Below are 26,578 nucleotides of genomic sequence, written 5' to 3'. Positions count from 1 at the left end.
TAGGCGCAAACCACCAAATGATTCTAAAGCAACGAGTAAGTTTGAGGAGCAACAGGATATTTACACAGTTTCAAAGTTCCTTCCCACAAAATATAAATTACAGAGGGCAAAATATTAACTTTACCCTGTAACGGCAAACCTGCCACTTACGACGTCCAGCAAGTGTTCAAAGTTAATATCTCCAGGTTGTTCTCTCTTGGCCATGATGGAGTAACCAGGACCACATTTACCTACTGTCAGCGCCCAGAGAACAGGACACGACATGTGGCACAGTGGCGTTCAAACACAGACAACGGGGAGTGAAGCATCCGTGAAAGAAGAGAAACAACCCAGGGGAACCCCGTGACTCTCCAGCTGAGCCCAAGGTCTCATGAACTTGGGGGAGCGGAGATCAGAGTTCAGGGAGGCTGAGGCAAGTAGAATTTGCAGGCAGATCCGTGCAGGGAGGGAAGGAGAGAGACACATCGCATACACACACACACACACACACACACACACACACACACACACACACACACACACACACACTGGATCACCACGGCCTTTAGTGTTCCCGGAAGTTTATCACCCTTGCTGATCTTTCCTCAGATCCGTCCCTCCCTCCAGGCTCTAGGGGTTGATTCTGCGTGTCCCCATCTAGCGGCCAATTCTGACGTTGCGATGGTCACTCCAACCTCTCTCTGGAAAGGAGAGTGGATGGGGCGGGCAGGACCGGTGAGTCCAGCTGACGGATGTTGCAGTCAGATGAGCAAGGTCGTAGGCCGACGGCCGTGAAGGAGAGAAGCACAGTCGTATGAAATATTCTGGACGTTCTGCAAAGAAGCCAGACACAAAAGGACACGTCCTGTACGATTCATCAAATATGTCGGATGTCATATGAGAGGACCATATCCTATCTGATTCCACTCCCAGGAAGTCCCTGAAAGAGTCACATCCATAGACGGAAGGTGGGATGGTGGGGGCCTGGGGCTGGGGGAGGGGAGAGGCGTGAGTGTTTCATGGGGACAGAGCTTCAGTTTGGGAAGATGAGAAAGTTCTGGAGGCGGATGGTGGTGATGGTTGCACAACAATGTGAGTGCACTTAATGCCGCTGAACTGTGCACTTAGGGTTATGGTGGTAAATTTTATGTTACGTGTATGGCACCACAATCTTAAAAAGGAAGAAGGCCTGGCACGTGGCGCTCATGGACGGGGGGAGGGGGAGTCACAGCTGATTCAGGGTTTCTGCCTGGGGTGGGGCAGAAGGCTGGCCACAGGGGTGGGGGGAAGACTCAGGGGAAGGTGCGGCTCCCTCTTGGACACGCGGAGTCTGGGATATCTGAGAAGTATCCACACAGAAACGGGAGGCGGGCCATTGAAATGCCAGCGTGGGACACAAAGGGGGGGGCGTGGCTGGAGAGTCCCCTGCATTCAGTGACATTTAATCCCCAGGAGCTGATGACACCACCCAGGGAGCCAGCGGGAGAAGAGAAAGGGATCCAGCCGCAAGGAACCCCAAGATTTCAGCCAGCGGGAGAGTGGAGGGGTCGCAGGAGACTGAGAAGGGGCACTGACTTCAGTGCGAGAGAGGAGTGTCAGCGATGCTGAGAGACAAGGACTCCCGGGGTCCGCAGCGCCACGGGCTGGGCTGCCCTAAGAGGACCCCAGGGAGGACGGAACCGGGTCTCTGGGTTTGGGAGCTCACAGGTCACTGGGGGGGCAGCAGCACGACGGCGGGCTCCCAACTGCATCCTCGCGCCAACAGGACCCCGGGACTGACCTGGAATCTGGGTGTGACCCCCTACGATCGTGGTGTGCTTAATCAGAGCCCGAGCAGCCCTTGCCTCTGCCACGAGGGGGCTGGGCAGCCTGGCCTGGAGCTGAGGGAGGGGCCCAACCGGGCCAGAGAGCATGGTGGCTCCCTGAGCAAATCTCTGAGCATATGGAGAAAATGGTCACACATCCCCTTTCACCTTCCACAGCTCGCATGGGTCACATGACCCAGACCAACCTGGAACCCAGCAGGGAGGGTAGTTCTGGGAAATTCACTTCCAGTTCAGCTAAGGTGACACCCTGCCAATCCACCGTGGTGCCCCTCCCCTTGGCATCCCCAGGCAACCCTTCTCTTACAAAAACTCAGTGTTATTGAGATGTAACTCACACACCATGAAATTCACTCTTTTAGTTACCAGTCAATGGCTGTCAGCGTCTTCGCAGGGTCCTGCAACTACCAGCACCATCTACGGCTAGAACTTTGTCACCCCCCCAAAAGGAAACCCTGTCTCCTCAGAAGTCACTCCCCATCCCCCTCCCAGCCCGTGCAGCCAAGACTCCACTTTCTGTTTCTGGATTTGCCTGTTCTGGATTTTTCATACGAATGAAGTCGTACAAAACCCCATGCACCTTTTTGGATTGTTCTTAACTTCCAAATAAAGAAAAAGTAAAATCATGCTTCTAGCTAACGAGGTGTGACTATATCTGCACAACCAAAAGCATGCTCCCCTCGCCCGCAGGGAGAGGAGGTCCCTTTATCCACCCTGGGGTGGTGTCCTCTCCTCTTCCAGCCAAGTCACATTCCCACCCTGACGTCCCAGGATCTACCTGCTGAGGCAGAGTGACGGGCCATCCCCCAAGCTCTGTGGCTGGTCACGTGGCCGCAGCTGGTCCCTACAACCACCTTCCTCCACGCCCCGCTCCCCATCCTCTTTGCCTCCACAGGCACCTTGGCCGACGGTGGCGCCTCGCCTTGTGGGTCATTCAGGCCTCTTTCCTGAGGGGTCTGGGCCAATGGCTGGGCTGCAATGAACCCTCCATTGATTTCCATCACAGGACCAGAATCTCATGCTCCAGGGGACTGCCTGCTTTCCAGACGGGCTCCGCCTCATCCCCACCGTGGGGTAACCACCGGTTCCCACCTGAAGCGACAGGTCACTCCAGCCGTACAGTCACCCCTCTTTTCCTGTTGATCCTCTGGCACGAGGACCCCAAGGTGGCCTGGGTTAATGGACTCCTCATGTGTCCTTGGTGGAAACCCTCCTCCCTCGGGAACTCGAACGTCTAGACCAAGAAAAGCTAGAATTGTGGGGACAGGAGGCAAAGACTGCACTGGGGGCGTTTCATTAGGGTGAGAGAGGTCATTGCCGTTTCTCCCTCGAGAGCCCCAGAACCACAAATCTGAGCTAAGAGGGAAAACGCTGATTCAGAGCGTCCCAGCCTCACACACTGTTGCCACCCAGCAGGTGCCATAGCCACGTCTTCAAAAGGCCATCGCACTGTCCCGTCAGGCCAGCTGCTTCAGGGTGACAGGGCACATGGTGAGGCCTGTGAGTCTGTGAGCCTGGGCCCACTGCCCCCAGCCCTCCACCGGCTGGGAAATGGGCTCCTTTGCTGGAAGAAACATTCCGTGAGACCCATGATGGTGGGTCAGGCGTGGTGTCAGCAGACCCGTGTGGACAGGAAAGGGGATCTATACTCAGAGCATCTCTTCTAGGGAAGCCAAGCGGAACCCCTCCCGAAGTGGAAGCAGCCTGCCTCACCCTCGCCCCCTGGACCATACTTGGCTGTCAGTGTCGGTGTCTCATCCCCAGCTCGCGGACGGCCCTGGGGAGTGGAGTCTGTGTGCTGAGCCCACCCATCACCTCCATCGCCGTGGCCACAACGAGCCCTTTGGGCGGTGATGGAGATGGGGGAGGAGGCTGGTTGGGGTCCACAGAAGGGCCGGCGGTCTGCCTGGTAAGTGAGAGTCTCCCGGGCCGTGGGGGCAGCTCAGCGTTCACACAGGCCCCAAACGCCTCCACACTCCGTGCCCTGTGGGGAGGTCTAACCACACCCCTTGTTCCCAGACCTCCTGCCACCAGTTTTCCAACTGTGCCCCTTCCAAGTCCCTGACCATCTAGCCAAACTGTTAGCAGCTATGATCGGTGTAGACCTGTAACTCCGACCTATCGTTCCAGGCAAAATCAAATGAAGAGGCACTGTTGGAATTCCTGGCCCAGCGGGAGCACTTCCCCTCAGCCCTGTCCTCAGCGGGGTGGGAGCTCCGGGGCCTTCCACCTTCGGGTGACGCCCCTACATGGCTCAGAACCACAGGAAAGGCAGGCCCAGGCTCTTCCTTCCTCGATCACCAGGTCATAGGGAAGATCCCATGAAGCCAGAGGCGACACAACAGGGGGTGGCCACAACAGGCTTTCCAGCCACTTCTTCACATGACCTACTTGTGCCCGCAGGACCTGCTCTGAGCCCATATTGTATGCACCCCTTCTCTGATGGTGTAATACAACTGCGCATGCCCAACTTCATGGTGTAAAACCGTGTAAGCCCAGCTGCATGGTCTGGTCTGGTCTGGTCTGGTCTCCTTGGTGGGTCAGACGACACCCATCCTGATGGACAATTCAGGTCTCATGGTAACTTGGTGGCCCATGGTCACACGTTCAGTCTCCACTGAGGCCCAGAAGCAAGCCAGGATCCGTTTCTCCAAAGGAGACTTGCCCTCAGAGGATGGTGGGGCTTTGCTCCAATCCTGAGGGCGCTGGGCTGCGATCTACCGACAGGAGCTGCTGATGCCTGCAAAGGGCGTCCCCGCCTGCCGCAGAGCCCTCAAGCTCCCTGGATCTGCTAGTTATTCGTGTAAGGCCCTTGGGGTACCTCGGCTGGCACAGCAGCCTGGATCTGCTGCAGAGGCTTCTCTCGCTCTGAGCCACGCTCAACACAGACAGCTTTCCAGGTCGTTCGATTAACGGGCCTCACGTCTGCGCCGCCTCCAGAACCCGAAGAGGTCCACTGGGCATCACGCGTCTTCTTAAGCAGTAGGAAGGGCCGGATGTGGATCTCGGCACGACCCAGACACGCCCCAGACCACAGGACCCCTAGAGTGTCACCAAGGTAGCAGGCGCCCAGTTCTGTGGGATTGGTTTCCCATCTCCGGCACAGTGGTGGTAACACGGTGTCTGAATAATCGCCACTTCCTGCTCACCGGGCCCAACCAGCACGATGTCGTCAAGGCAATGGACCAGCATGATGTCCTGTGGACGGGAAAGCTGGTCAAGAACACCAGAGCTCACACAGTTGACCAGACATAAGACAACTGGGAAGAGAAACCTCCCCACTCGCCCAGGGCTCAGGAGACGCTGCCCAGGGCGGACATGTCTGGGCGGCTGGGACAATGTCAGAATCAGGGCAAAGGGCAGAGAGGAAGCCAGAGACTGAACTCAGGGTCTCCTCCCGGCCCTGAGCCCCACCTGAGGAGGGTGACCCAGCCGGCAGAGCCCCACCCAAAGGGCTGCGGTGTGGTGATGCGCTCACTGGCGGCCCAGGCGCTCCTCCCTGGCTGGGAGGGGCCGTGTCACCGCCCCCGTGAGGCCTGCAGGGTCTCCTCTGATGGAAGAGAAGGGGGGACCTGTCCCTGGCCCCCCTCTGGGCGGCTGTTAGGAAGCAGGGCGGAGGCTGCCACCTCCTAGCCCAGGGGAACTAGCCTCGCTGTAGGAGGGGCCCGCCTGAGCGCCAACACCCGCTCCCGGATCCCCAGAGGTCACTGCCCAGGTGAACTGAGGTGGCCGGCAGAGAGCAGGCTGGAGCAAGGGAGCAAGTGAAGAGTGAACGAAGGGTGGATGGGGGAAGGAGCAGGTGGGCAGGAGAGCAGGGGGCAGGTGGGCAGGTGGGCAGGTGGGCAGGTGGGCAGGGGACAGGTGACATCACTGAGTAAGCGAACATCTTGGAGACAAGCAGTTGATGGAGTGGAGCTCGGGCAAGCATGGGGCCAAGAGTTCACGACCCAGTGAGTAGACGGGCAGAGGCAACACCATACTGCCTGCGCCCTCTGTGCCGTGACACTGGGGTGGCAGCCAAAACCATGGTTTTAAATAAAACTCATCTGAGAACATTTTGGGGTTTACAGAAGAGAGTTGCAAAGATAGTACAGCGAGTTCACCTATACTACCCGACCCACAGTGTCCCCTAATATCAACGTCTGACGTGAGTGTGGGACATTTGTCACAACGATTCAATTAATATGGATCCATTATTATTGACCGAAGCTCATACTTTATTCAGGTTTCTTTAGTCTGTACCTGCTTCGCTTTTTCTGTTCTGGGACCCCATCCAGGATCGCACACACATCTGGTCATCACGTCTCCTTCGCCTCCTCTGGGCTGTGACAGTTTGTTTTTTTTGTTTTTTTGTTTTTTTGGGTTTTTTTAATTAATTTATTTATTATTTATTTTTGGTTGCCTTGGGTCTTTGTTGCTGTGCGTGGGCTTTCTGTAGTTGCAGTGAGCGGGCTTCTCATTGCGGTGGCTTCTCTTGTTGTGGAGCACAGGCTCTAGGTGCACAGGCTTCAGTAGCTGTGGTACGCGGGCTCTAGAGCTCAGGCTCAGTAGTTGTGGCACACGGGCTTAGTTGCTCCGTGGCATGTGGGATCTTCCCGGACCAGGGCTCGAACCCGTGTCCCCTGCATTGGCAAGCGGGTTCTTAACCACTGTGCCACCAGGGAAGCCCCTGGGCTGTGACAGTTTTGATGACCTTGACAGTGTCAAGGAGGACTGCCGGGTGTACAGCAGGACGGCCCTCTGACGGGGTTTGTCTGGTGTTTGTGTCACGATTAGACTAGGGCTGTGGGTTTGGGCAGGAAGACATCAGGGGTGAAGGGCCCACCCATCCCACCCCATCAGGGCACACGCCCTCAGCACGGCTTATCTCTGCGATGCCGTCCGCGCTCACCTGGCTGAGGTGTGCTTGCCGGAACCGGAAGGGGGGCCAGAAGGAGGCTGCTACGTGCGGCCGCATCTGGCGGCTGGGAGTGAGGACCCCATCCCTGACGGGGGAGGGTCCGCACACACTATTTGGAATTCTTCTGCACGGACGATTTCTCTCCTCCCCCGGTGGTCTATTCACTCCTTTCTTTGGGCCGGCATGGATTCAGGGATGTTGGCTTACTATCGCAGGTTGTCATCCAATATGTTATTTATTCTGTTGCTCAAACCGTCCCAGCTTTGGCCACTGGGAGCTCTGTCAGTTGGTTCCCCTGACAAAACAGTTTTCTATTAACCAAGTAATTATTAAATGAGGGCGGAGAAGAGGGAGAAAAAGGAGGTCACTGGCCAGCAACGAATGCTACACAAACACACGTGGGTGCACACAAATGCACAGGCACACACGTGCACACACGTCTTCCGTGGACACAGAGACAGGAGGCAGCCTAGGCGGCTCACAGCGGGGCCTGGCCCTCAGCACAGGGTCCGTGCGGGGTGGGGGTCTGTCCCCTGGCCCAGCTCCTCCAGACAGAAGTCGCCGCTTCAGGCCCCCTTTGGGCAGCTCTGCCCTCACGAGGGGGTGGCCACCCCAGGTGCCAGAGGGGATGGGCGAGTGGCTGAGGGTCAGGCAGCCGGGCAGGGCCAGCGGCTTCCCTTCCAGATGCCACTTCCTCTCGCAGACAGGCTGTCGAAGTGGGAAGGTGAGGTTCAGCCACGGAAAGGGGTTCCCTGGGGCAAGTGTGGATGGCGCCCCACATAGGCCAGGCTCCCTGCCCAGGCGGTGGGCACGGGGCAAGGGCGCCGCGGTCGGGGGCCGCGGTCAGAAGCCTGGTCTTTAGGGGGTCTGACCCGGGCTCAGTCCACAAGGCCAGTCACCAAGGAAGCCTCATTTCCTGCCCACAGAGGGGTCTGGTGCCACTTTGGGAAAACACAGCGAGGTCATCTGTGCCAGGTGCCTGGCACAGGGTAGGTGCTCCACAGGGCTAGGTCAAGAAGCCAGGCCTGGCCCTGCTCCAAAAGATTTTCCCCAAAGTCAGAGAAAGACAGTGCCAGAAGTGAGGCAGGCATAGTGGCCTGTGGCTCACCTCTGCAGGAGGGAGGGTCCAGGTGGCCAGCTCCCCAGCCCACGGCCCTGCTGCCTCTGGATCCCGGACTTTCACACTCGCTGCGCCCCCTTGGGCCACACCTGGGCTCCACCGGAGCGACCCACACGTGGTGACATCGGGGACCCCCTCCTGCCCCTGCAGACCCAGGGCAGGGATTCCTGGGGGCCAGGGGGCACACGGGGGGCACTGGGATAGATGAGGGGTCCTGGCTGGCCCCTGCTCTGGGCAAGGAGAGGAAGGAGGTGGCGGAGCTGACAGCCAGCACAGAGCCCCATTCTGCTGGTTTCTAGAAGGCCAAGGCATCACCACGCCCACGGCTATCTGGGGCACTCATCCTCCCCGGCTGAGGTCCCCCAGTGTCCAGAGGACCTGCATTACGAGACACCGAAGGGGGGAAACTCCAGCGTGAGAGGTGAGCCGTGCACAGGCGGCCAGCCCTGGAGGACCGCAGCAGGGGCCCTAGTGGTTCCAGCTGGCCCAGGCGGGACCCAGCGAGTGCCTTCACCGCGTGTCCCCTCCAGGCCCACGCTGGGCCCAGTGGCCCAGGTAGCACAGCCCCACGTTCATTTGAGTTTGCAGCCGTGCCCCATCCCCAGGTTCACGTGGTTTAGTTTGATTATGGATTCGGGTTTTGACAAAGCCTCCGTGTGAGTACCGGTGAGGGCCCCAGCATCCCCCAACCCCCGCACCCTCCAGATGGCTCGGCCCTAAATTACTCATTTGTGCCGCTGAGGCATCAAAAATCAAGTTGCTTTTTCAAAACTTTTGATGTCACAGAACATTTCAAAAGATGTTTCGTAAGACAATGCTTCAATAAGGACGTCCGGATCAGACCCTCTCTCCCCAAGTCCACCAAGGACGATGGCCCCAGGCAGGACTTAACGGGGGGTCCAGCCTCTGCTCGCACACTCCAGAGACAGGAAGCTCTGTCCCCCCCGCCCATGTGCCCTCTCCCACTTGCCCACCTCCACCCAGGGTCCTCTGCAGCCACGCCAGGAGCACCCCGTCGGAGAGGCCTTGTTTATCTGCAAGCATCCTGGGGTCTTGGGCCAGGGGCGGGGGCAGCAGGGGGGCAGAAGCTGGCCTCGCCACCCCTCGCCTTCCGGCCTGCCCTTCTTCTGGGGTCCCCAGAGGCTCAGTTCCTGGTGTGCTGGCAAACAGACAGACGGGCGACCAACGTAACCCAGCTCCTGGGCGGGCAGCTGCGGTCTGAGGCCCCCGCCCAGTTGGAAACCACAATGGGAGGGGAGGGGAAGGAAGAGGAGGGGAGGGGAGAGCAGAGGAGAGGAGAGGAGAGCAGAGGAGACCTCCATGGGGCCTTGGAGTCGAGTCAGGGTGGCCAAATGCCAGATGCTGGTCACCAGCCTCTTTGTCTTGGTAACAGGCAGGCTGGGCAGGGGCAGGAGGCGGGGGGGGCGGGGGGGGAGGAGGGATGCTGAGCTGCGTTCCTGGACCTCCGGAACTGCGGTCCCCGCCCCAACCACACCAGCCCTGCAGCCCCGGTGGACATGCACCTGGGGTTCTGGCGGCGGAGTCCTGGCAGCAGAAGGATGCCCCGTGGGCAGTGCCTGTCCTGCCGGGCGGCACGGGCCCTAGAGAAGGCCTGAGGGCCTCGGGTGGCTGGTGAACCGGGCTCGGAGGGGCTTTCCCTGGGGGAGCGGGGCAGGGGCTGGCCTCCCGCTCTGGAAGGTGCTCTCGTGGCCGGGGGAGAGAGGTGGGCTGAGAAGGGCTGGGGTGGGTCCGTTCCCTGCTCTGCAAACGGAATGATGCAAGGTTCCAGGCCCTTGGAGAAGATGGACAGCGGGTGTGCGTGTGGCAGGGGAGGGGGGATGTGAGTGTGGGTGTGTGTGCTGGGTGTCTTGTGAGTGTGAGTGTATCTGTGTGCGGGGGGGGGGGGGGGTGTGTCTGTGTCGGGGAGTGTCTGGGGCAAAGGTCTCCCTGAGACCACCCCCAGAAACAACCAGAGGCCCCGCAGCCGAGCCTGTCTCCTGTGAGATCCGGAAGCTGAGGAAGGCTGGCAGGGGGGACGGGTCAGTGCCCAGCCCTGCCCCACACGCTGGCTCTGCCCCACCCCCAGCTGCTGGGCCTCGCTATGGCCACCACGGCAGTGCTCACCTACTACGGACCCCACTTTGCTGTCATCGGCCACGCGTCCTCAGAGAGGACCCCCTACGAAGTTTTGCACCTCTGGGGTAAGCGAGGCTCTGGGCGGGGCAGCCACTGTTGGGGAGGGGCCTTCAGGAGCACAGGTGGCGGGGGAGGACCCCCAGGCTGGCGTGAGGTCTCCCGAGTGGAGCCGGGCTGGGGCAGGCAGTGGGGTCAGAGGCAGAAAGGGCCACCTGGAAGTCCCAGCTCCACTGGGCAGAGCCTGGGATCTGCCCAGGTCTCCCGCCCTGGGACCCTGGGGCCAGCGTGGGCGTGTCGGGTGGTATCCGGACCCTGTCCTCTGTGTCCAGGAACGGGTACTCACTCATGCTGAGGCCTTGAGCGTCACAGAGACGGCATCCTGTCCCCCTACCCTGCCCCCCGGGGGGCTTGGCCTCCGGAGAGAGTACTGGAGGCCGAGGAGGGCGGCTGTGGGGCAAGCCGAGGCTCAGGGGATTGGGGCTCGTGGTCCCAACCCCAGGCCTCCTGGTGGCCGCAGGCCCCATGTTTTTACCCTGAGCCCTGAACCCCAGACTCCCTAGAGCAGGAAGCCTGGGGCCGGGCCTGGACTGATAAGATTACAGCCACCTGTCAGTAGGGCCTGGGGGCAGGGATGTGGGTTCTAAGATAGCCCCGGGGATGGGGGGACAGGGCAGACAGGAAGCAAGGAGGGAGGGGCAGGGCCGCATGGAGGCGGGTGAGTGGTGGGAGGTACACCCCTGCCTGACCAGACAAGGCCCATTCAGAGCTCCCCGAAGTCCAGCACCCCAAGTTGACTCTCAGGTTGGATTTCAGACCTTGGCTCTGTGCACATGGGACCCCTGCCCTGGGCACCCTGACACCCCTCTCTCTCCACTCTCAGCCTTCTCCGCAGGAATCATCCTGGCCGGGGTCCTGACCCTGGGGGCTGTGCTGAGTGCTGCAGCCACTGTGAGAGAGGCGGGGGGCCTCATGGCTGGGGTGAGTTCCCTGTGTCCCCAGCTCCCCCAGATGGGATCTGGCAGGGCTGTGAGCCCACGGAGCCTGCCTCTCCCCTGTGTCCCAACGGAAACTGAGGCTCCAGGGATGTGGGACAGCCAGGACCCCTCCACCCGGGACAGCCAGGACCCCTCCACCCGGGACAGCCAGGACCCCTCCACCCGGGACAGCCAGGGCCCCTCCACCCGGGACAGCCAGGGCCCCTCCACCCGGGACAGCCAGGAGCCCCTTCACCAGGGACAGCCAGGGCCCCTCCACCCGGGACAGCCAGGACCCCTCCACCCGGGACAGCCAGGACCCCTCCACCCGGGACAGCCAGGGCCCCTCCACCAGGTGCCTATCTCACCCCCATCATCCATGGGGGCCTTGAAAGGCAGAGCTGACCCTCCCAGGCCTGGGCACTGTTTCAAAGGCCCAGGGAGGGTCTGGTTCTGTGACACTGGAGTCTCTGCGTACGTGGTTTGGGTGAATTCCATCCCCTTACCAGGAGGCCAGGCCCAGTCGATCACCTGTAGGTTGGGACTGGGCAGTGGCCCCGAGGCGGCCTGCAGCCCGGGCTCCTCCTGAGCGGCACACCCTCCTTTGCAGCGACCAGCGGTGGGGTCTCCCCACCCCTCGCGGTCCCACAAGCTTCTGACCTCGCCCCACAGCAGCGGCCCTTTGTTGCCCCCACACCTGTCCCTCCATGTGGCCCTATCTTGGTCCCCACCGGCCTGTCCTGCTGTCCCACCTGCCAGCCCTGTCTCCCCAGGGACCACGGGCCTGCCCGCTCTGGGCTCAAGCCCCTCCTCTCACCTGAACTGGGGCCTCGGCTCCTGGGTGTGCTTGGGGAGTAGAGGGGCGTCCGGCAGCTTGAGCCCTCACCAGGACCCCGCAGGAGCGTGGGCAGGGCAGTGCAGCGTGGGCGCACTAAGACCCGGGCCTGTGCAGTCTGGCTGGGGGATGGGCGGAGGGAAGGAGGCCCCAATGGCAGCTGACCAGGCAGGTGCACTGTCCTCCCAAAGGGGAGCCCTGAGGCGTGGGGCTTGCCAGAGGGGCTCAGGGCTGGAGGTCAAGGCTGCCGACGGGGCCAGACCCAGGGGTCCTGGAGAGGGCGGACCGGAGAGGCCAGCGCCGAGGCTGCAGCATTGGCCACCAGGGGGCGCCATGGTGCTGGGCTCAGAGCCGAGGCGGGAAGATGCCAAAGGCTCCTGTTCCCAAGGTTCCTCGCTCGCCCGTTCTTGGCCCAGCCGGTCACCGCGGCCTTCCCCAGCTCCCGGCCGCCCCAGCTCTGCACCCTGATCCGGGGACAGGGGGCGGGGAGCACCAGGGTCTCGGTTCCGCATCCCTCCCCGTTACTTGGGTCGGGCCCCACGGCCGCCCGCCTGCTGCACCCCAACCTCGCGCCCTGGGCCCCCAGCCTGGATGGCAAGCCCAGCACGGGCCCGCGGGGTCTGGGAGGCCTCACTCCCCTACTGCCCGGCTGAGCCACGGCCGTGTGTGTGCATCTCAGTGTGTGTGTTGTGTCTGGCATGTGTCTGGCGTGTCTGGCGTGTGTAAGCCCACGTGGAGGGCCAGGGAGCGGAGATCTTTCCCATCCCGACGCTCCCCCGCCGCTTCCTGCCCCCGCCCCCAGCCTCCTCCCGGACCAGCCTCACACACAGGAAATGAGAGGCTCGCAGGCTCAGAGCAGGGCTGGCAGCAGCGCCGAGGAAGCCATTTTGATTTATTTATGTGTTTTTGTTTAGAATCGGGAGAAAGAAATCGGTGGGGATTGGGCCCGGCCGCCCCCAGCGCCTCAGCCCCGCAGAGGGCCAGGGGAGCCAGGGCCCAGGACCCTCCGTGCAGGCAGGCTGGCCGGCGGGAGGGCAGGGAGAGGTGCTGGCTCTCCCGAGGAATAAGCCGGTTCCTGGAAAATGCTGGTCCCCTGAGCTGGCGCTGGGCCTCCAGCCTGCTAGGCAGTGCTGAGCAATGGCTTCCAGATGGGGAAGGCGGCCCTCGGCCAGCCCGGGGGGAAGGGGGGGAGGAGGGAGAGGGAGGAGGAGGAGGCGGCGGCATCTCAGGGCTGTCCCGAGACTGAGGCCTTGCAGACCCCTGGGCAGGCAGGAGGGAACATGGGGTGAAGGCCGGTGGACCGCCCGCCCCTGAGAAGAGCCGGAGGTCCCCGTGCCTGCACTGAGTCTGGGCGCTGGCGGGGTGACCCACTCTTTCCTGGAGCCTGGTGGGCACCCCCTACCCCCGTGTAGACGGCTTCTTCAACCCCATCCAGCCCGGGCAGTGTACATGTCCATCTGCATCTGGGGTGTCCCTCCATTCCATTCCAGGTGCCACCCTGAGTGCGGCCCCTAGGTTGGGAGAGCCTGGCCACAGCCTGCCCCCGGCCACGGACAGTCCGGGGTGACTGAGGTGGGACGGTGACACCAGGCCTCCGGACCCCTGGGCCGTGTGGTCAGCAGGCGGATTGACTGTCCAGGGCTCCAGAAGGAGCCTCAGCCCGAGACCCGAATCAGAGGGTCACCGGCACAAAGTGACAAGTCAGACTATGGGTGGGGGGATGTCCCCAAGGCAGCACGTGGGCCAGCGTTCCTAGTCTGGGATGACCCTCTGAAACGACCCACAAAAGAGCTTTGGGGGCATGTGTGCATTTTGGGAGGAGGGGCCGTAAAGTTCATCAGCTTCAGAACCCCCGTGAGAGACAGACGCGCCACCAAAGCCCTGGGGCCCAGGGGGTGGCAGGAGGTGGGGACGGGGTTGGCTGGGCCACGGGGACAGAGTAGGGTGGGAAGAAGCGGTGGGGCTTCTCCTCAGGAGTCACCCCGTCTCGGGGTGTCCCCCTGGCCACACTCTCGGCCGGAACGCAGGCTCTGAACCCCTGGGAAGCATGTTTCAGAAAACAAAACAAAACCAGCAGTCCCTTCTCCAAAAGGCCCTCCCTGTCCAAGGGGAGCCGGCAGCCCCTGAGCCACCCCTCCTGCCCAGACTTAAAAGGGGTTCGTTTCTTCTCCGGGATCCGGATCTCAGGCTCGGGAAGGCCCTTCCTGGCCCTTCCGGGGTCAGTGCCCTGCCCAGGGTCAGTGCCCTTCCCGGCAGCAGCCGCAGAGGGCAGGGGTCTCCCTGATCCCAGGTACTGCCTGCCTGCGTCCCTGGGGCAGGGGCTGTGGCACTGCTATCAAGGCCCTCGGGAGCCAAAACCAGCAATAGGGGGTCTCCCGAGAAGGGCCAAAAGAAGGGATGGGGACCAGTGTGCCCGCCGCCCAAGGTCTCCCCCTTGGGCAGTGGGGAGCCGCCAGGCCACCACCACGGCGCCCGGACTAACGGTCCTCCTCTGCCCCAGGCCTTCCTGTGCTTTGCCCTGGTGTTCTGCGCCCTGGTGCAGGTGGCCTTCTGGAGGTTCCACAACCCCACTCAGGTGAGCGCCCCAGCCCACCCCCATCCTGCAGGGGAGGGTCCCTCAGGTATGAGAAAGTCGGTTCCATGTTTCCTCTTACCTGCCGGTCACCAGGGGAGACAGGGCGGGTGTGGCGGGACCACTGTGGGGACATTCTCTGCTTGGGGGTGAGGTGGGGACGCAGAGACCAGAGGGCCGGTCCTCTCCTGGGCTGGGGACAGCGGATCCCCAGAGAAGGAGGGGAAGCAGGTACAGGTCTCGGACACCCCCTTCTCACTAAGGCCCCCCTGGGCCCAGAAGATGGGACCTGGGGGGTTGGAGGGAGGCCCCCCAGCTGGCCTGAGAGATTGATTAGTGGGGTCGGTTCCAGAAAATGCACTGGGGGCTGCTCTCCTGACGGGGGTCAGGCCAGGCGGGGAGAGGCTTGTCGGGGCGTGGGCGCTGCAGGACAGTGGAGGGAAGGCCAGGCCTCATCCGCAGGACGACCGCGGCGCTGCAGTCCCGGACTCGAGCTGCCTGGAGGTGGCACTCTCCAGGTGACCCTACTCCTTCCATGTTCACTGTGGGCTTTTCCCAGGGACGTGCACGTCGGTGGTGACCGTGGTAATGGTGGGTGTGGGTCCCCATAGCAGGGGGCTCCTTTGTTTCTTCCTTCCTTCGTCCGTTCATCCATCCCTCTGTCCTCTGGGTGCCGCTGGTTCAGCGGGGCTCCGGGGCGGCTCAGGGCTGGGAGGCAGGGAGGCCCCAGCTCTGGGATAACACGGTCACGCAGGGCCCCGGCCCCCAGAGAGCAGGGCTCGAAGACTGCAGGCCACGGGTCTCGGGTGGGCGCTGACCCCAGGGAGCAGGGCAGGACCACAGCTTGGGAGGGACCGCTCCCAAGGGACACAGGGGGCTGGGGCAGCCTGGCCCTCCAGAAATTCTGTCTGAACTCTGGGTCCTGAGAGGGAGCTGAGAGCCTGCCTGGGAAATGGGGCTGGCCAAGTTCATGAGCAGAGCTGACCCCTCCCAGACCAGGGCTGGGGGTCAAGGCCAGACCCCCTCTGGCCGGGCAGAGGAAATGAGTGCCCAAGAGGCTCAGAGAGAGGGGCAGCGACCCCAGACGGGCTCACGTGTAGGGTCCGGGGACTAGTGGGGGCCAGGAGGGTCCACAGTTGGCTGAGGAGGGGACACCGGTGGCTCCAGTTGGCCAGTACCAGGCCAGGGCACAGAGCAAGGCTGGCCAACGTCACTGCCCTCCAGCACCCTGTGCCCATGGCCCCCCAACAGGATCAGACTTCTCTCCGCAGCTGAGCTGCGAGCCTGCAGGGCAGCCCCCGGGGCGCCCTTCCCAAAGGGCCCTCTCGCCACCCCCCCACCCCCCGCGTCTGCTTCTCAGCATCTGCCCCAGGCCTCAGGCCCCTGCTGCTCCCCGGCTGAGAGGCCACAGCCTGCAGAGGGGCCGGGAAGCAGCCTCCCCCCGTCCGCAGCAATGGACATGACCCAGGCAGCAGAACTCAGGCCCCAGCCTTCACCTGTGAGAGCCCAGCCCCAGGCGAGACCCCGAGGCAGCCCCCTAAGAAGCTGCGGGGCCAGCGGGCAGGGCCACAGAGAGGGACGGGAGAGTCCAGCCCCACAGGCCCCATCCGGCTGGACTCTCTGAGACCCGGATCAATCCTTTCTCCTCTCACTGGGACTCAGTTTCCCCATGCACTCTGTAAGGACAAGCCCAGGGAAACCAAAGCCAGTCCAGCTGGAGTATACCCGGTTTCTGGGCAAAACCCTGTGCAAGCAGGTGACCGGCAATGATTTTTTGCCTGTGTATCAGGAGTCCCAGCGGCCCCGACCCCCTTGTTGCCCAGGCCCCCCCAGATGTTCACGCAAGACACAGAGAGCAGCCAGGTTGGAGGCCGAGCTCGTGCTGTGTGCTTTTAGGTGTGTGATTACCCACTCTGGTCTTACCTGCAGTAATGGGCCTAGTTTCTCCCCCCTGCCCTCTGCCCGCCCCAGTGCTCCTTGGAGTTGATGAGGCCGTCACCAGACCTTCCAGGGTGGTGGCCATCCCCTTGGTCTGCAGATGGAGGGACTCAGGCCCACGGGGGTGTGGGGGGGGGCAAGATTGCCCTGGCAGAGGCAGGGCAGGAGGGGTCCACCATCCAGGGCTCTTCGCCCTGACTCAATGCCTTTCTACCCTTCCCTGCCCAAGGGTCACCCCAAACTGTTCACCACCACCTTGGCATCATCTGGGGTCACCCAGATGGAATGCCAGATGGAAAAAGGGCATTTCCTCTGGCTCTGGAGGGGTCGGAGCCTGGCAAGGCAGCCTCGGTTCTCGGTGACCAGGGAGCGCTGGGCCCGGCTGGTGTTTTGGCCTCACATTTCCCATCCACCGAGAAGCCCGTGCTAGGTCTGGGTCACCTCGTGGGTGGTCCCAGCCAAGACAGCTGCCAGGGTGCCCTGGGCCCCGCGTGCAGCTCTCCTGGGGGGCGGCTGCAGCCCATCTTTTCTGCTCTGACACTGTGTGTTTACAGCTCTGAGCCCAGGATTTGCACTTCTGCAGGGGAGGGGCCGTGCAGGGGCCACAGGCCATCATCTGGCTGGGGTCCCCGCTCCGGGAAGGGGAGGGGGCAAAAGCGGATGGCTCCCAGCTGGGCCTCTTCCCTGTCCCAACCCCTGCCGCCATCCCCGACAGAAATCTTCCTGTCTGGTCCGCGCTCCAGCTGGCCTTCAGGGTCCAGCTCTCGGGGTCCTGCCTGACCCCAGTCGGGGTTGGGGCTTCCTCTGTGTCCGGGCCCACGTGGGCCCAGAGGAGGCCTGGGTGGGGCAGCTCTGGCTTCAAAGCCTGGGGTCAGCCTCTTACCCGGTGCCCTGGGGATCAGCTAGCCTTCCTGGGCCTCGGTTTCCTCATCTGTGAAAGGAGCATGGGAACCCCGATGAGGGGCTGCTGAGTGGTGGGAATGAACCAGTGGGACCCACCTGCACCCCCTGAGCCCGGGTCTGTCCTCCATCACTGGGGCCAGTGCAGAGCCGGGCGCTGGCCAGGGCACGGGCCCCAAACAGCAGGGGCAGGACGAGCCACCCGTCCTGTGCCCCCCAACCCCGGGAACCTGGGCAGGTGCCTTGGCATCAGGGCCAACCTGGACCAGACAGATCCCAGCCCCGCTCCTTCCTTCCACGAGGTCCTCCTGGAGGCCCAGGGAGCAGAGAAGCACAAAGGGCCAAGCTGTTTGCTCTGGGGGATCTGTTCACCCCCATTTCTCCCCCTGCACCTCCCCTGAGTGACCCACTAAGATATCCTGAAACACGGGGTCAAGATGGCCCATCTAGGGCAACCCTACAAATGGGAAACCTGAGGACAAGGAGAGGACGGGGACCGGCCACGACTTCTGGTGGCCCAGAAGCCAGGCCGCAGATCCTGGGGGGGGGCACCCTCCCCGCTTCCCCCGCCACTCCCTCCCCCCACCCCGGGCTCTCACTCCCTGGGGGCCCTGGTAGGCGCCCTGAAGCTGGGAGGGCCGGCAATGCAGGGACTCCGTGGTCGTGCTATGAATACAGAGCATGAGGGCTGTTAATTACGTTCCTGCGGGAGCCTGAGAGCCGCTCTGCCACAGCGCTGTGTCCCCAGACGGGCTGCGGGGCAATGAATTGCCCGGCTCCACTGAATAATTCATGCCCGGATTAAGTACAGCAGTGCCGGGAGCCCCAGAGGAAGGCTGTCTGTCCTCTGGCTCCCAGGTCTGGGCCCCGCCCCTCGAGGCCACTCCCCTCCCCCATAGTCCAGCGGCCACCAGAACCAGCCCTGGGGCACAAGGCCCTGGTCTGCAGACCACCTGCAGCTCCCACGGGCCACCCCCTCCCCAGCTATTCCCCCCCCGCCCCGCCCCGCCCCCCCGCAGGTTTAGCAGACGATGGGGAGGCAGAGGTCGATGGCAGGGTGGGGAGCTGGGCTGGCGGGGACGCCCCAGGCACCTGGTTTGTATTCAGCAGCCCAGGAACCCCCGTCCTGAGGGGTGCCCCCTGGAGCCCTGGAAGATGGGGCTTAAAGATCGGGGCACCCTGGCAGAGAGCACCCAGGTATCAGGGCCCAAGGGCCGCTGAGACCTCCCAGCCCACCCCTGGTTTTCTCCTGGAGAAACACAGTCCCTGGACCTGGTGACAGGGGCGGGGGGGCAGACGGTAGAGCACCACCCAGGCACCCAGGCCTCGGGAGAGTCAGCCTGGCCCCCTGATGCCAGGCCCAGGGGTCTTGGGCAGGGGCGTGGCTTTGCCAGATCTGCTTCTTCAGCTGAAGGAGAAACTTGCGCCCCACCGCGGGGGTCACGGGGAGAGACACGCAGCTCAGCCACCAGCGGGTCTCTTCCTCCCGCTCATGTTTCAGTAACAACACCTCCAGAGGGGACGGGGCCTCCCTGGGCCCTCGTGGGCGTTGGGGGTGGTGGTCTGAGCTGGCCTGCTTGTCCCGGCCTCCTGCACCACCGACCCCAGGCCCGCTCTGCTAGCCCCCCAGGCCTCACCAGGACCCCCTCCCACAAGGACACAGTACAGCCTGGCAGGTCTGCACCCCCACGTCACTTGAGGAAACGAAGGCCAAGAGAGGGCCCCTAGCCAGGCCTCCTGCAGTGGTGGCCGGCCTGGCGCCTGGCCCCCAGCCCAGGACGCTGCCCACCTCCCACTGGGTGGGGAACAAAGCAGCTGGCTGACTCTGGGGGCAAGGTCTCAGCCGGGAGGGTTAATGAGCCCTGGAGCGATGTTCAGGGTGGAAATTGGTCTGGTTCCTACTGGACAGCACTGGGCGAGACCGTCCCCTGCCCACCTGCCCCCAAGTCCTCCAGGCTGGGAGTGGGGAAGCCGCCCTTCCTTTCTGGAGGGTGGGGGTGAGTGGCCAGAGCAGGGCACCCCTGAGCGCCTGTCAGCCTGTCCCCGCTGTCAGCACAGCATGGGGATGGGAAGGGAAGGGAGGCAGGGCGCAGGGTCTCTGAGGTGGGAAAAGAGGCATCAGAGGGCAAGGGAGCTCAGAGACCTTGCCCATGCCAGAGGCCAGCGACCCCAGTGCAGTCACGGAAGCCTTCCTGGAGGAGGCAAGATTCCAGTTTGTCTCTGATGAAATCACTTGGCAAGGGGAGGGCATTTTGGTCTGGGGGCAGCACGAGCAAAGGCACAGAAGGGGATGCTTGGCTGGGCAGAGGCAATGAAGTCTGGGTGAGGTGTGAAGGCAGAGCCGGCCGGGCCTCTGTTGCTACCCTCCTTCTCCTTCGTCTGCCCCCAAGGGGCCTCGTCTGCCCCGGGTGCCCTTGGCCAGCTCTGGGTAGCTGCCTGGGCTTTTTAGAACCTACCGATGGTTCTGGGCAAAGACCTGGAGCATCACCGGGGAGCTGAGCTCCTGGCACGAGGCCACTCCTGGCCGTCTCCCCCCAGGGCCCACCGTTGGCTTTCCCTCCCCACTGCCTGTTTCCAGATCAACAGAAGCAGGTGGACACTTCGGCCAGGGCTTCCTCCCACTGTAAGACAAAAGCTGGGGTTGGGTGGCCAAGCTCGGGCCTCTGGTTTATCCTGCAGGACCCCCCAGGGGCAGGAGCGGCATTAACGGCCATTCCTGGGGCGAGGTCCCCACAACTGAAGTATGACCGGCCCCTGTGACCAGCCACCCAGGGGACCCAGTCTCCGCTTCCAGGGAGCTCTGCCCGGTGGAAGGAGAAGGAGGGGGCCAGTTGGACATCACTCAGCACCCGAGGGCCAGGCCCCGCCTTCGGGGGGCTCCGTCGGGGGAGGGGCTTCACCAGCACAGGGGCCTTCCCGTGATGCTCTCGGTACAGGTGGAGGACGCCGTGTTGGACGCCTACGATCAGGTGTACGAGCAGGCGGTGAAGAGCTCGTCGGGAATGTGGCGGCAGGAGCTGGTGGCCATCCAGGACATGGTGAGCATGGTGGGGGAGGCCCCCTCCCTGGGCAGCCCTGGCCTGGTCAGCCTCCCCAGGTGGAAGTGATCTAGAATATGGGCAGAGGTAGCCCCCCAGAGCCAGCCGGCTGGGGGCCAGGTGCTGAGCAGGAGGTCCCAGGACACAGGTTATCAGTGCCCCTTGGGGGGAGGGGGCGGGGACAGAGAGCTCCCGTCCTCCGTCTGCCCTGGAAGGGCCAGCTACTTCCAGAATTTGCGGGGCCCAGAGCAGAATGCAAGACCCCTTGTCCAAAAGTGATGAAGAATTGCAGGATGGCGACGGCACAGCATTCGGTGGGGCCCCGGTGACTGCTGGCCCGGCTGCCCGGAAGCCGGCACCCCCTGCAGAGCCAGCCACCTCGCCCTGAGCCCCGGTCCTGGCCTCTGGGGGGGAGGGGGGGTGCCCTTCGTGCCTCAGATTCCCCATCTGTCTGACAGGGATCCTGGGGTTCTCAGAGCGAACCGCCTCCCTCTTCTGTCCCTGCAGTTTCAGTGCTGTGGTAAGAGCCCCCCCCTCGGCCTCCCGGAGGGCTCGGAGGCTGACCTGTGTCGGGGGCAGGAGGCTGCCAGACAGGTGAGGGGGAAGGGCCTGCAGAGACCCCGGGGGGCTCAGCCCCAGAGCAGGGCCACTCCCACGCCTCGACCCTGGGGGCTGCGCTGGGCTGGGGGGACATGACCGACGCGGGCCCGGGTCCTCTCCAGGCCCCAATCACTCCCTCACCCCTTCACACAGTTCCCAGCTTGGGGGCTCCCCGTGGCCAGGCACAGTGTCAGGCACTGAGACCACCCCCCATCGGAAGCCTCTAGAAGGGCGGGGGGGTCGGTGGGCAGCTCTGCCTGCGTTGGGCTGGGGGCAGGTGTTCGAGGGCCCCTGAAGTCCAGAAGGGCGTTTCCCAGAGGGTCAGCCTAGGCCAAAGTCTGGCCACGAGGGCTTCAGTGACGGAGAGACAGAGGCAGGGACGCTCTTCTTCCGGATGACGGCGGCCTCCCCCCTCCCCCCACCCCGCCTCCTCAGCTCCCCTCCCCCGCTGTCCGGGAAGCAAACACCCCTATCTCTGGCAAGAGGCTCCTGGCCACCCTCCAAGAAACGGACAGGAGGATGCGAATGGCTGGAGGCCCAGCCAGGGACGGAGCCAGCACAGCGCCCTGGGCTCTCGCGCTGGGAGGGGCGAGGGCAGAGGAGGGCCCTGCATGCAGGGAAGGGGGGCGTCGGGAGGCCTGTTCACGCCACCCAGGGAGAGGCCTCAGGTCCCCGTCCGCAAAGTGGGAGCAAAGTCTGGTTTCTTGTACCTTCTGGGGTGGTGGGGGCCACGGGGAGACTGTAAAGGCCTTGTGGGTGGGGACACCTGGGGGAGGGGGCGGGAGGGCGGGGACGTTGTCCTAGATGGTGGTCTGACCCCGGGCTGCCTTCCAAGAGGAAGTGGGAGCACGCTGGGGGACCAGACCCGATCAAGGGAATTCATGGACAGATGCACGGACAGTCAGACACCAAGCCGGCCTCCTTTCCCCCCCGGCATCCCAGCCTTCACAACCGAACCCTGCATGTCCCACTGCACGTCCTTCCCCAGCGTGCCCCCAAATGCCAAGTCCTTCCCCAAAACCAAATGCCACCATCAGAGTGGTTCGGAGTTGAGACCGTCACCTCCCGTTTCCTTGGAGGCAGAGAGCCTCTGCGGACGCCACGACCTGGAGAAGCCGTGGAAGTTCAGGGTGGAGCCAGGACAGCCCGGGGACCCCCACGCCCCACCCTGTTAGCCAGTGTCCTCTCCTCACCCAGGCTCTGTGTCCCACCCTGGATGGGGTTTGGGGGGGCCCCAACACAGGCAGCTCAGGGGACGCCCAGAGGAAGGCACCCACTGGACCCCGGGGGCCCCACGGTCCCCGCAGAGGTGGGCTCCACCCTGCTTGTTTTTGCCTGTTTTCAACGCCAGTCCCCAGAGCTCGGGGCGGTTTTCCCTGGGATGTGCCGCACCCCGACTTTCCATCTCCCTAGCGTTTGTCCTAGGCGGGCGCTGCAGCTCCATGCCTTGGCGGAGGCGCCTTGGCCTGGGCTGGGAGGGGCGCTCAGGGGCCCACGCGTGCTGCCCTCTGCGCAGGACTGCCTGCAGGGGATCAGGAGCTTCCTGAGGTTGCACAGGAACGTTGTCTCCGCCCTGATCAGCCTCGGCCTCGCCTCCACGGTACCCTCTCCCCCCCACCCCCGCCCCTCCCCCACCTGCCTGTGCGCCTCCCCCCCCCTCAGACGGAAGGGCAGGGCTGGGCAGCCCCAGGTCCGATCGCGGGTCTTGGGGACCAGCAAGGCTTGCCCTGCGCAGGGAGCAGGGAGGAGCAGGCCTGCGGGGTGACAGGGCCTCCCTGATTCCCTTCCCTAGACGGCTGGGAACCCTGCACAGCCCAGTGACCTCCTCGGGGGGCGATGAGCCCCCTCCCCTGGGGCTGCTGGTGCAGGTGCCTCCACCTCCCCCCAGGTGTATGCGATGCTGCTCAGTGCCTTCCTCTGGTCTGCCATCCGCTCGGGCAAATACACCCTGAGCCCACGGTAGGCCCGCCCGCCCCCCCCACCTCCCCAGAGGGGTCCTACAGCCCTGCCATTCGCTTGCGCAAATACACCCTGAGCCCACGGTAGGCCCGCCCGGCCCTCCCCACCTCCCCAGAGGGGTCCTACAGCCCTGTAGCTGGAGGCGGGCAGGCAGAGAGCACGCGCCCCCCCCGCCCCACTCCCAAGATCTCAGCCTCTGCCCAGCGAGTGGGACCCCTGGACCACGGGCCAGGCCAGTTCTCCAGAGGAGATGCTTTGGGGGAGGCTGGGCCCACTGACGGAGGGGCAGCATGCAACCCACCCTGCGGCCCCCATCCTGGCCGAGACCTGGCCTCACAGCTGCCAACTCCACCGACATCGAGAGACGGTGCTTCTGGGGCCCCCGGCCAGGACCTCCCATGAGCAAGGAGCAGGGAGGACCCGGTCCCAGCAGCCGAGCAGCACCCACCACCCCTCAGCGCTCACAGCGTCCCTGTCCGCCACCTCCTCCACTCCCTGACCCAGCCGCTCCTCCCTGGCCACCCGGGCGCCCTCCCTGCCCAGGCATCCCGCCTGGCCCCTCTGCATCCTCCAACGGCCTCACGGTCCCTCTGCCCCTCAGGGCCCGTGGCTGCCAGCCCCAGGAGCCCTGCTTCTACAGACGCTGCCAGGAGGGGCCCGCCCCTCACCACCCGTCTGAAGCAGATGCTCTCAGGGGCCGTCGGGGTCCAAGCAGTCGCTCGGGTCACCCTCCGCTGCTCCAGGACACCCACCCGCTGCTCCAGGACACCCACCCGCCTACACACAGGAGCAACAGAGACGCTCCGGCCTCGGCCCGCACGCGTTCCTTACCAGGACGGGATGAGCTATTTTCCTCCACATGGTGGTGGGATGGGGAGGGAGGGGACCCCACCAGACAAGCTGCCTCCATGTAAGCAGACGGGGGACCAGGGGTCATTTGCAGACTCTGGGAACAGGCTGGGAGGTGAGTCAGGACAGAGGAAGCAGAGGGTAACTTGGCTGGGCTCTGCTTTGAGTCTCACAGGGTCAAACCCAGGGGTGGGCTGGGCTGGGCTTGGCTCCGCCCGCAGGCTCTGGGGAGGACCCGCTCCAGGCTGGGTCAGGCTGTTGCCAGAGTTCGGTTCTGTGCGGCTGTAGGACTGACGTCCCTTCCTTGCCCGCTGTCTGCGGGGCCGCTGTGCTCCCCGAGACCCCTTCCCCTCCATCCTCAAGTCAGCACGGCAGGTGGGCTTCTTCTCCTGCTGGGAATTCCTCTGACCGTCCCCAAGGCTGGAGGACAGTCTGCTTTCAAAGGCTCACGTGTGTAGATGAGGGCCACCCGGGTAAACTTCCTGCCATACAGAGAAATCACATTTGTAGTGATACTGTGTTCACGGGTTCCGGGGAATACATTTGAGAAATCCCACCTGCCACGACCTCTCCCCGTGGCCATCCAACTACCCCGCTGGTGATTTCTCTCTAACGAACCGTCCCTGACGATTTGCATTCTTGGCTCAAAACCAAAGTCCTGGGTGGGACGCCAGACTGGCCCAGCCTAGGCAGAGGCCCCAGCATAACTGACAAGGAAGAAGGGACTGTGGGGCCCTTTTAACTTCCATAGAGGGAGCTCAGCCCTGCCCCCCCCAAAACCAACAAAGTTGGGTGCCTCCTCTGTAAGAAGCAGCCCTCTGTGATGGGCAACCAAAAAGGGACAAAGTGACCAATGCCCGCTGCAGTCCAGCCCTTGTGTTTCCAATCACACACACACACACACACACACACACACACACACACACTCTCTTCCCACACTTACACCTCCAAAACCAAAACGGTGCTCAGCCAGGATAAAGCAAATAGCTCTCCTACAGCTGAAGGCACACAGGCCTTGCCCCCAAGGAATGTGCCGGAAGTCCAATGGTTCTGCATTTGGTAACTGTCCAGGGCATCCGGGGATGTGCGCGCCTCTCCTGGTCCCGTTCTTCTCATCAGACAAAATAAACTGTAAAGAAGCACCAGCTAAATTCCTGTGTACAGCAGTGGTGGAAAGAAAAGGGAATGCAGTTAAATTCTGTAGAAACGTACATGACACCGCAGGACAAAGGGCTTTGCCGGGAGCTGTAAACGGTGCTCCTTTCCGCAGTGGCCGCGAGGCTGTGACCGACCTTCGGGCTTCCCCACTCCACCACCCCGTCCACATCCTCCCATGGGTCCGAGCGCTTCTCCTGCTGGGTGAGGCCACTCTTCGTCGGGGATGGAGCTGGGAAGGAAGGTCTCCATCCTGTGGTCACCTCTGCCACCGACTCTCATCACCAGATGCGCAGGATGAGGAGAGACGCGGAGAACCCCTCAGCCCACCCACACTCAGTAGCAGCACCTTGTTTCCTCTTGATACGATCACCCAGCCATCCCCGTGGCCTCTTAACCCAGTGGCAGAGGAGCCCCGAGTGGGCCAGGTGGAACCCCCCACCCAGCTTCCAACTCAAGGACACTATTGTTTTGTTCAAAGCATTCCTCTGTTGGTTACTAAAATGCCCAAACCAGGAGAGCAGGGACCAACAGGGCCGAGAGGCAAACGTTTGTGAGTGGCTCAGTCGTTCTAATCACAGGAAGGGTGCCGCCCCCCACCCCTACCTACCCCCCCCCACATGCATCCTGATTCAGGGGAAAAGGCACTGCTGACTAGCGTGTCCTGCAGGACACAGCGTCAGTGTCACCGCACTGTCCCCCGGCCGTGGTCCTAAACCATGCCCAAGACTAGGCCGCCATCCCTCAGGGTCGCCTCCTTTGAGGAGCAGGGTACATGGTGGCCCTTGGGAAGCCCATGGGCACCTCCCATTGCCTTGTTTCTTTGACTGTAAAGTCAGGTCCATGGCCAGAAACAATGATACGTGAGGAACCGGGACAGCAAATAAGGCTTTAAGTAAGTAAATAAGGAAAGTGCCGGTGCATGCAGGGGAGAAAATCCAAATCCAGAACGAGGCCCAAGTCCAGGGGGAACAGTCGCTACCCTCCCCCACAAGGGAGGGGCCCATGATGTCTACGGTTGTGTCAACGTGACGGGCGCCCAGGTGGGACATTACTTCTGGGGGAGTCTCGGGGGGTGTTTCCAGGTGAGATCAGCATTGAATCGCGGACGCAGGAGAGCAGGTGGGAGGGCACCATCTGGTCCCCGAGGCCTGAACAGAACACAAGGCAAGGGAGGGAGAACGTGCCCTTTTCTGGCCCCACCCCTTGAGCTGGGACAGCTCCTGTCACCTCCTCCTGCCCTCAGACTGGGGTTTACACCATCCTCTCCCCTGGGTCTCAGGCCTCCAGACCTGAGACCAAACCAAACTGGCCTTCCTGGGCTGCCAGTGTGCAGACGGCAGGTCGTTCCCAGCCCCCATGACCACCTGAGCCAATTCCTCATAATCATCTCTTTTTATAGAGAGGTAGGTAGGTAAATAGATGGATGATGGTGGGTGGATGGGTGGATGGATGGATGGATATAGAGACAGATATCCCACTGGTGCAGTTTCTCTGGAGAATCCTGACCGATACAGGGTCCAAAATCAGTGAACCTGCTACAGATGGCAGGCTGGTCTCCCATGAAGATACTGCATTGCAGTCCAGAGCTGGACGCTACTGTAACAAGCTGAGCATCCGGCTGTAGGGGTGTCCAGGTGAGGCTCGGCGGCTGGACCACGGGCGGCTCCCACTCCTACCCTCTGTCTGCTTTTCACGAGGCCACCGGGCAGCGCGGGGGTGGTTGGAGAAGAGGCTGCCTGCCCGCCACGGGGTTCCAAGAACCTTACAAGAGTCCAGACACCCAACCTCACTGAGCGA

The 26,578-nt window shown here is 63.0% G+C and overlaps 1 protein-coding gene across 3 annotated transcripts; it reads left to right on the top strand.

Moving 5' to 3' along the window:
* Window positions 1–9,113: 9,113 nt before the first annotated feature.
* Window positions 9,114–24,968, top strand: TSPAN32 (tetraspanin 32). 3 transcript variants are annotated; one of them, XM_082409695.1, is made up of 9 exons: window positions 9,114–9,208; window positions 9,909–10,023; window positions 10,839–10,936; window positions 14,268–14,342; window positions 20,114–20,215; window positions 20,723–20,809; window positions 22,332–22,415; window positions 22,704–22,774; window positions 23,376–24,768. In XM_082409695.1, exons 1-9 carry the CDS (start codon window positions 9,143–9,145, stop codon window positions 23,686–23,688), a joined length of 1,011 nt encoding a protein of 336 aa, XP_082265821.1. In that variant the 5' UTR covers window positions 9,114–9,142; the 3' UTR covers window positions 23,689–24,768. The 3 variants fall into 3 exon arrangements, 2 of the variants coding, with proteins under 2 accessions (XP_082265821.1, XP_082265820.1); XR_014250045.1 differs by lacking the exons at window positions 9,114–9,208; window positions 9,909–10,023 and adding an exon at window positions 24,894–24,968 and having other exon boundaries at window positions 10,348–10,936; window positions 23,376–23,998; XM_082409694.1 differs by lacking the exons at window positions 9,114–9,208; window positions 9,909–10,023 and having other exon boundaries at window positions 10,348–10,936.
* The last annotated feature ends 1,610 nt before the right edge of the window (window positions 24,969–26,578 follow it).

The sequence above is a fragment of the Balaenoptera physalus genome, assembly GCF_965194825.1.
Source record: "Balaenoptera physalus genome assembly, chromosome: 10".
Lineage (NCBI taxonomy): Eukaryota > Metazoa > Chordata > Mammalia > Artiodactyla > Balaenopteridae > Balaenoptera > Balaenoptera physalus.
Note: the sequence above shows the minus strand (reverse complement) of the source record. Positions and strands in the feature narration are given on the sequence as shown.

Excerpts from the sequence above, each read along its gene's own strand:
- TSPAN32 (XM_082409694.1), top strand. The coding sequence starts at position 10,616 with ATGGGGGGACAGGGCAGACAGGAAGCAAGGAGGGAGGGGCAGGGCCGC. Across the intron at positions 20,216-20,722 it reads TGGTGGCCATCCAGGACATG|TTTCAGTGCTGTGGTAAGAG; the intron begins GTGAGCATGGTG and ends CTGTCCCTGCAG. Across the intron at positions 20,810-22,331 it reads GGCAGGAGGCTGCCAGACAG|GACTGCCTGCAGGGGATCAG; the intron begins GTGAGGGGGAAG and ends CCCTCTGCGCAG.